General features: G+C 32.8%; 1 protein-coding gene across 1 annotated transcript in view; it reads right to left on the bottom strand.

Moving 5' to 3' along the window:
- Window positions 1-299: 299 nt before the first annotated feature.
- The window catches only part of LOC149802109 (protein disulfide-isomerase A3-like), a 72727-nt gene continuing 62688 nt past the window's right edge, over window positions 300-10338 (bottom strand). Inside the window, exons 8-10 of the mRNA XM_089956894.1 lie at window positions 6676-6763; window positions 1858-2014; window positions 300-430 (exon numbers count right to left, since the gene is read on the bottom strand). Of these exons, the coding sequence (XP_089813020.1) occupies window positions 300-430; window positions 1858-2014; window positions 6676-6763 (376 nt within the window). The remainder of the gene's footprint in view (window positions 431-1857; window positions 2015-6675; window positions 6764-10338) is intronic.

Raw genomic sequence — 10338 nt, 5'->3', positions numbered from 1 at the left:
TAAGTTTGAAAGAAAACTGAAAGTACCAGGTTAGTTATTTGAGAGGCGAGACTGACGGCTTGCAGTGATTCAGTATATACGTATAGCAGGACCTGTAATGCAACCAAATTGAGCTTGATCAGCTATGCTTGCAATTTAATTAAATACCTCCTTGCTCTATGTGGACCGATATAGTTGTGTAATTTTGCACTTATAAATTTATACTTCATAGGCTCTATGATGCACAATAAATAAATCCACAGGTAGATGTTTATTGAAGACAAAAGTGTTAAATTATCATTTAGTGGAAAATTATACACTTACTCGTTATAATTATACTTGTCTCTGATAGCTTGCTCTGTGGTATAGGCAATGACGATTTCCTGCCTTAAAGCATCCGCTACCTTCCGGTATGCCTTTGCCAATTCACTCTCGCTATCGTAGAAGAAACCTGCAATATAAAATTTAAAGAACAAGACATATTCAATCTTAAACATTTCAGTGACTGTGGGTTTTACTTGGCCTGTTACTGCATGCATATGTTTACATATTTTAAGATAAACATATGCAACAAACAGGCTGCATAAAATGCTAAATACCTTAATTATGGACGATTCCTCTGCTTAGAAAAGTATACGTTAAAGAAATCATTAGTCTATTACATGTGTGCATCGGATATAATAAATACAGAAGAAAACAAATCCATTGAATTGACTGAAATTGTAGATGTGTGTTAGCCAGCAGAATATGAGTATTATTTTTAAGAAGAGATATCCTTAGTTTACGTTAGTAATAAGAGAAACATAACCGTGTTAATAGGATATATATACTATGGAGCCATTGTGATGTTAATAGGAAATGCCTTACTTTGACATTTCAGCATGACCTAAATCTTTATAAATATAACTTGCTGTTGCTGACTTGAATTATATTTAAGAAGACATAATGTGTCATGTTGGTAATGTTGGCACTGCTATAAACTCCCCATTATAATATCTTGATGCAAGTAACTCTAAGCAATGATAGAAAAAAATGTACGACCTTGAAGATAATAGCCGTTACTCAAACACTTAAACATATGTACCACGAACCAATAATATCACTGTCAAACATGTTCATTAATATCTCGCCGGTCCAATGTCAAGCATGTAATATTCGTTGTGATGTGCTATGTTGCATTTTTTGCTGATGAATAGGGTGCGGTTACCTCTTCTCTGACGATCAATTGTGCACGTAAAACTGTCTCACAAGCAAACTTAAACAGCCTAACGTATTTAGGGATAAACAGCGTCTGTAACTCTATGCACCTTCCGTATTCATAGATAACAAGCGTATCTTGGAAGGTACACTATGTACATCTGGCCCATGTTCAATAGCTATATCTGTATAAAAATCTAATGTTGTATAGCTGAAACCAATTTACTTCTGCTTGTCACAATGACCGTTACGCTTGAGATTTTGATCCCAAATTCAACAGCTTCATTCTTACTGTATGTGGAAGCATGAAAAAGATTTATCCATGTATGTGAAATTAGGCACGTGTTATTGTGCGGGAACCATTTTGCGTATTTAAGTCAAAATTACCTTGACACTTAAACCATTGATCACTAGTTCGAAGGATTTTGTAGTGCCCAAATGTCCATAAATAAGCCAGTGAGATTATTCTGCAAACACAAAATTAATTACTCAAAAGAATGTATAATGCACAGACTAAAAAGATCATAATATAATCATTCCACCTGATGGAGGGCGAATAAAATATAGGTAGCCAACGGTGGTCATCTAGAACTTGACACAGTTAACAGTCGCCGATATAGCACGTGTTGTTGTTTCAATATAGGTGAAATTTACTCACACAGATACCAACTATATACATACCTATCACAGAATAACTGTCATGTGCCAATAATTTCTCGACAACCTCAACAGTTTTCAGTTCTAATGATGTGGAATCAGCCATGTTTCCAATGCTGCTCACAATATCATCTGAAAATAAAACTTTGTTTGAAACACTATTGCAACATTTTTTGATATGCTGAAATTAAATGGCTGTAAAAATATTTGCAAATTGACTATAATCGGACGACAATCTAACGATCCAATAATATGTAAAGTGTTTTTCTTGAACACGAAAAATTATTAAAGTATTGTTACGAGTCTATGCTCTTAAAATAGGTAACATAAAATAGTGAAAAGCAACAGCTTTGTAAAATTCTACAAATACTTTATTTCCTAGAATATAAAATAAAAAATGTAATAACTAGGAACATGCGGTATTACGAATTAAATCCTAAATAATCATACAGCACATATACCGAGTCCTAATAAATTAAAGTCATAAACAAATTTTAGTAGAAGTCCAAATTAAATAGAAGCTGATGGTGATAATGTGTGTCTGGTAGCTCGTAGAGTCAAGATGTGCCACCAGTCTGTTGTTGAACACAGTAATATAATTCCAGGTTTGAATTCACGATACATTTTACTCACTGTCTTTTGTATTTCCGGAGAAAATAATCACTTGAATTAAACACTTTGAAGAAATAGAATTCCAGCCCAAAAATGAAATACTGGACACAACATATGATACAATTTGAAGGTGCTAGATCTTAAACCAGGACTGAAAAATCATCTCAGTTACAAGATTATATTGTTCTCTGCTTGACCTCAGGTCACAATTATCATTCTCTAAAAAAAAACTATTACCTGATGGAAAATAAGCTTCTAAAATGATCCTGATGTTAACAAAAAAAAAACTATTAGTAATTATTAAGAACCAGAAATTTGACTATGCACTAAACAATTTTCAAAACCTAGACCCATGCCCAAATAAACATTTATTTCTCACAGTAATAATTCTGATTTTAAACCAATGCATATAATAGTATTTATTTAGCTATGTATTAGTTATGTTCCAGATAAAGGTCAAGCATAAATGAACTCAATTTCGGACAAGGTCAAGTACAATACGCAATGTTACTTTACAATAGCATGTAATGAAGGAATATAAAAAACTAACCGAAAAATGCAAATTAATATGCATAACTGTATGCAGATATAAAATATAGTAATTATCCAATACAATACAGTTAGAACAACTTTGCAGTTTATAGATAATGCGCAGATAAAATATACTGCAAATCTAATACATCTGCAGAAAACAAGGGAGTTATAAATTACCAAACAAGAGGATCACATTCAACCAATGAATAATCTGCCATGTGACATAAAATTGTTGTTGGTAAATCTGTCTGCATTAACGCCATTGTTCAGAACATTATATGTTATACATGGCGCTAGTATATTTGGTGGAGAAAGAACCCAGGAAAACCCTAAGCAGAACCACCGGACCACGAGAAGCTATTGGTAGGACGTCTTACATTCCCACGTTGGCCGAGCAGAGACTTGACCCCACGAGATGGGTATATCGATATTTGTGTGACTAATTCATAAACTTCTAAATGTAATGACTTATTCATAAAAAATGATGGAAACAAATTGTGAACAAACATATTCTAACCAAATTATGTTAAAGAAAATGTTTAACAGACTGGAAGTTTATAAGAGTAGGGCTTTTTGATTAGAGTTCAATATGTCCTTAGTCCAGTATTTTACCAATGATTAAACGGTATGTTCGAACATTTTATATTGAAATACTCTTGGGAAATTCCCATAAGCATATATGCATAAAAAGCGGAAATAGCAAAACCAAATCTTTCCTATAGATAAATCTCTAAAATTAGAGGTCACATAAAGACATATTGCATAAATATGAAAAAATTGCGCTTATCAATTAAACAAAATTTGTTCTTATTAGATTTTGTTGACAGTAAGTTAATTACTGCAGTTTCAAATATACCCTTTCATAGCTTGACAATATTAATTTGGTAAAATACTTATTTTATGCATTGAAGCTTCTATTTAAACAGTGTTTAAATAGTTTTAGGGATACAAATGCCCAAATACTACACGGATTAAAATCAGCAAAATAAGAGAAACGGTAACACATTCTGCCTCCTACCTGCGATAATCCTCTGCTTCACCGTTTCTAAACACTTTGAATGTGGGATAGTATTGTACACCCAGTCGTACACAGCTTACTGTATCGACAGAACAGTCCACCTAAAGCATAATTCAACATGTGATGATATGTATAGACAGAACAGTCAAACTATAGAACAGTGATCGAATATGTGATTAACAATGATTCAAAAGGTGATGATATGTCGACAGTACAATCCACCAAATAGAATAATGATTCACCACGTGATAATATGTATGGACAGTACCATCCACCTATATAACAATGATCCAAAATGTGATGATATGTATGGACAGTACAATCCACATATTGAACAATGATTCACCACGTGATAATATGTATGGACAGTACCATTCACCTACAGAACAATGATCCAAAATGTGATGATTTGCATGGACAGTACAGTCCACCTATAGAAGAATGATTCAACATGTAATGACATGTATGGACAGTACAATCCACCTATAGAACAATGATTATATATATATATATATATATATATATATATATATATATATATATATATATATATATATATATATATATATATGTGTGTGTGTGTGTGTGTGTGTGTATGTGTGTGTGTGTGTGTGTGTGTGTGTGTGTGTGCGTGTGTGTGTGTGTGTGTTTACCAACCTGTCCTCGTCATCATATTTGTACTTTACAAAAAACAGTCTTGTATAATATCAAATCATCAATCACCTATAGAACAGTGATTACATATATATATATATATATATATATATATATATATATATATATATATATATATATATATATATATATATACCAGTCCTCATGTCCATATTCGGACTTTTATAATCTTGTATTATATCAAATCATCACGTTTGATAGGAAAATGGCATAGTTCAGACAAATTGAACATTTGGATGTGCAACGACATGATCTAGGAGTTATATTGCGGAGAATGCTCTAAACTACTGAGCCTCATTTATGTATTTTACGTAGTCAAAATAAATCAATGGAGCAAAGTGAAAGTCACCAGAATACAATGTCTATTCTACCAGCCAGGTTAGAGCTGCTGCCTATTTGCCCAGAAGGTCAATCATACAGATCTGAACATTGTGACATTTTGTAATATAATGACGTGGTCCACATTTCCTAAGAGACAATATATTATAAAGGATTATCAAGCATAATAACCGATCATCGATCGTAACGAATCAAATGAATAACAATTAACATTTGTAATATTCATTGTTTTTATCTATAATATCTGGCAACAACCGCTAGACACAAAATGAAACCATCGCAAAGATTCAGTTAAATACAGCAAATGATGTGGATCAGATCTAACCGTTTTGAGTAAATATATAATGCCGAAACTCTACAATGATGAAGTGGCTCCACAGTGATGATGTGGCTACTGCCATAGTTGCCATACAATGCATCTCTGCATCACCACTCACATTAAAGAACAATTCCATTTCGATCTTAGTGGCGGTACAGCATACAGAATACGGTCGAAAATTAAGTATTGTAACAAAGAATAATAAACATTCCATTTTTACTCCTATTGCATGGAACTGTAATGTATAATAAAGGGAAGGGGAAGGCAGAATGATTGCATACGCCGTGCAAGCTGAAAGCAAACGAATCTATGAATTTAAGTTAAAAAATGAAACGTATATATGTTGTTGTTGTTGTTGTTGTGGGGTTTAACGCCATTTTTCAGCACACGATAGGCTATACATGGCGGCCAGTATTAATGGTGGAGGAAGAACCCGGAAAACCCCCGGAGAAACGTATATACGTAAAACACTAAGCAATGAATTATGAGCAAAAATAAAGCGAAATGAAAGTGCAGGATATGCACAGATAGTATAGAATACTCCATGATCAAGACTTTGACAATAAGACATATTTTTGTTATTTTTGTCATTTTATTACAAGCCATAACCTATTTTCAATAAATGTCATAGATGTCATTGACAATAATTTCATATGTACTAATTTATTTAAATAAAAAAACACGAAATTATTTACTCGCAAATACTTTAAATCAATATTGTGATTTTAAATGTAGGGTATAATCTTTATTAGAAAATTAACCTAATGTATTTTAATTTTATGCATTTTTATATAAATAGAGTACACAAAAGCCATAATGTCGATTCGATAATATTGAAAATGGAATGCTGAAAAGTAAGACAAACAAAATCGAAAATAACAGGAAACAATGAATGGAAGCAGTACATTTAATTTGCTACAGGCAGAAGGAGAGACGACATCAAAATATAACAGATTCTATGTTATGGTGGGAATATAAAAAGGAGTTTACGTACAACGATTGAACTATTCTATTTCTATTTGCTTAACAAAGTAAACGAAATTTTCAGTTTCGCTGCATGCATCGTTTAGTATATCGGTGTTTCTCTCAGTAACTACGAGACCCATAAACACCCGTTTTCTTGAAATTAGAAAAAAGCACAAACCCCGAAAAGGCCTGCCGTGCTACAATTGAACAAAACTAAACGCTTTATTGGAAGATAACAGCTCACGTCTGACTGGTGATGCTGGTGTAGAAGGCATACAAAAATGATGAAAAATAAAAGTGCTTTAATGTAATATAGTACAAAGAAAAGTGTCAAAGAGGTCAAATATTAATTTTTTATATTCAGGAAAATATCATTTACCTTGATGAGAGTAACCGGTGGGTCATTGTCTTTCAGTATTCGTGCGGCTTCTTCGTATGCTTGATCTTGTGCTTGACAGGCCACACATCTATGGTAGAGAAACAAATAGATTTTAGAAACTGAAGCAAGTTGTATATTCCATAGTAAGAGGTCGATATGCCAGCATATGTCAAAGGAACAGCAGTAGTTGTGAAATGTGTGGCTCTTTTCTCCATGACAACTGTTGTACCATGTCATTACCTAGACGACCAGTAAAATACTTAAATCGTGCATGGGGTCAAGTTTACAAAGTGCTTTTTGGTTTTGATATAAGCATTATGTGGCTAAATGCATTAACAGTGTAAAAACTCATTGCATTTAATTGACATCCGGGACACGATTCAAACGGCACCTTGTATTCAGTGGTAGAAGGAGAAAGGGTGCTATGAAAAGTTCTACACTTTTTCATCGTGCTTAAATAAAGGGAAAGAATAATTCTGAGTCCCTTTCCAAACATAATAGTTGACCTATTATTTTATATGTTTTTTCTGCAAAATAATGTTGTCACATCATTGCTACTAGAATCAAATAGCGAACATTTATGAAAGCACACATTTTGCATATCTGGCCTGGCAAATAATGTAGCTCTCCATTTTAGGTCGGGAAACAAAAGACGCTGCATCACATTTGCGGTCGATCCGATTAATCTGCACAAAAATATATGCCCAACGCATCAATGTTTGAAAAAAAGCTACCTTTTGCTATTAAATTGTTATAAAATTATATTTTGAAACTTATATATGATGGGCCTTGCCTGGAACTATGTTTATCATAAATTGGATCATTCACAAAAAAATTCAAAGTGAAAATATTGCAGCTTACCATGCATGTAAAAAACCGAAAGTAAAAAAACAACAGTTCAGCTTAGGACCAAATTCGACAGAGAACTGTGCTATCGTTTCAATTTTGAATTTCAGACTTATTCTCTTTCAATTGTAACAAGTGTCTGCTTAATAATTATCGACCGTTTGGTCGCATCATCTTGTGAGTTCTGAGTGTTAGTGCCACCTATTCAGTTTTATACACAGTGCCATTCTGAAGCAAGTGTCGTGAAGATTACTCGTTGTGTTTTTAATTTAGTTCTGTGTTTTTAGGAGCAATAACGGTATAGATCTGCGAACAATAAATACAGCAGTACATTTCAAGATTTTGATTTTGTCACATAGTACTTACATTAAGGAGTAAATTAAAATGAGGTTAAACATTATTTACGTTCGAGAACGATTGGTCATACACAAGAGAAAATGCTTTTATCACTTTTTCATAATCACTTTTTCAAAATCACTTTTGGCATGCCTGCATATCGCATTAGTACGTTAATGTATTTTAAAACGTTCCACTCTAGTGATGTGTGTAATCAACTCCTTGATAAAAACAAAAGCATTGATTTTGGGAATTGAATTGTGCGATGTTTATATTACTCTGTGTGTGTGTGTGTGTGTGCGTGTGTGAGAGAGAGAGAGAGAGAGAGAGAGAGAGAGGACCAATGGATATCTCCAAATTCGTGATTGAACTGTGTTCGTGCATGAGAAGATATGACTTAAGTTTCATTTTGTTTGGTTTTGTGTTACATCTTTGTAGGCAGCAGTGATGTGGGAAAGTTACGAAAATATTACATGAATATTCATGATACATTTGGGCCTGAGTATGTTCCTTAGTTTGGGCTACCGTTCATTCAAATATCGCCAAAATATAAACATGATGCTTTTAATTAATCAGGATCGATTTTCGACGGATTATCAGCCGAGGAATGAAAAAGACTTCACTGGCAAAACAAATATATAGTGACTATTGTACCCACGTTGATATTTCTTAAATGAACCCTAAAACGTGAAGAAAAGTACAAATAGTTTAAATAATATTGGAAATATGGATTTATCATAAATACCATTAATATATAGGCTACCTTTAACTTTTTTTAAATTGCACTTAAATGTTTTTCATTGTTAGTTTCAGAAATAAATGTATTCCTGAGAAAATAATGCTTTGATATTTTGAAATGCAGGGAATAATAGGTAAAGATAATATAACCTTTCGGAAACTTTTCAGTATAAAAAAAAATAACAGCACTATGTAAAATTGATTTATTTAATCAGCTGGTCAAAGTATTTTCTGTTCACCTTTTCTTGCAGGTGAGAGACTTATTCTATCACATTTTGATTTGCGTAAATTCTAAATAACATGCCTATTTGTAATCAGTGTAGACTTTTGTCATTTAACATTACAATAATCGTACGACATACAGAAGACAGAAATCAGTATTATCTTTCAAAAGGCTCAACATGTATCATTAAGTTTTATCCTCCTCTTTAAAAGGAAAAAATATTGAAAATGTAATAATATCACGTCTTCAAATTGATATGTATCTCACGGATGCGAGTTTCGTTTCTTTTTGCTTAAACAATCATGTTCAATATCTATATATGTGTTCCTCATGCTAGTTGTGTATTGAAATTTCGGAAAAATAGTAATATGTAGTACCGAGTCTTAGGTAACACCAAGAGATACACTCTGCTCATGGAAGCCAAATATTTCAAAACACATTGGGCATACTTATACTTTGCGTGTTTTCACGTTTGTGACAGCTTCTTTACACGTAAATGCTACCTAACGTTATAGTGCGTCGTCGGCCTCTGCTTGGTCAAAAATCCGCCCCTACTATGTTGTAAAGTCTCGTGTAAGTAATATTTAAGCTGGGCGTATATCTAGAAAAAAAAAATGAAAAAAGTTTAAGTCTGACCAGGCACAAACCGATGGTCACGCTAAAAATAGGTTTTGTTTTACTCACAAGTCTTTCGACATTATCTTGTTTAGAAAAAAAGCACAAAATTCTATGAACTTAGAAGAAGGAGAGAGAGAGAGAGAGAGAGAGAGAGAGAGAGAGAAAGAAATAGCAACAAATAAACATATATTTATACACAATGGAACTGTGTTCCAGGATACGTAGATATAAGCTTGATTTGGGTAGTCGCGTGCAGCATCTTTGTGGGTAGTAATGTCGTGTGAATGTTCCGAAAATAATTCATGAATATTCATGGTAAATTTGTGCCTGTGTATAAGTTTATTTTGATTTGGTTACCATCCGGTCAATTATCGACACAGTATTAATATTTTAAAACAAAAATACTCTTTTCTCGAAGGATAATCAGCGGCAATCATAAGAATAAAACTACATTGGAGAAAGAGGATTTATATCAAGGACTATACCCATGTTAACGCTTCTTATTAGAAATAAAACTGAATTAAAGACAAAGATATATTAATGTTGGAAATATGGATTTTTATAAATGTTTAGAAAATACAATTAATTTACAAATTTCTTTTAACTTATTTTAAATTACACTTAGATGTTTGACATTATTTGTTTCAGAAGTAAGTTTAATTATAGAGCAAATGTTGCTTTTATAGTTGAATAAACAAGGAATACTACGTAAAGAATATACTCCCTTACTGAACATTTTCAGTCCAATCACAAATAGCCGCAACATGTAAAATTGATCGATTACGACAGCTGATCAAAGTATTTTAAGTTCACCTTTTCCTGCAGCTGGGAGATTGTACTTTGCCAACTTTTGACTGGTGTACAAATACTAAAAGAAATGCCACTTTTTAATCTATACGCCT

Source organism: Sinohyriopsis cumingii, chromosome 4 (assembly GCF_028554795.1).
Source record: "Sinohyriopsis cumingii isolate HCF-2022 chromosome 4, ASM2855479v2, whole genome shotgun sequence".
Classification (NCBI taxonomy): Eukaryota; Metazoa; Mollusca; class Bivalvia; order Unionida; family Unionidae; genus Sinohyriopsis; species Sinohyriopsis cumingii.
The sequence above is the reverse complement of the archived record's forward strand: the minus strand, read 5'-3'. Positions and strand labels throughout refer to the sequence as shown.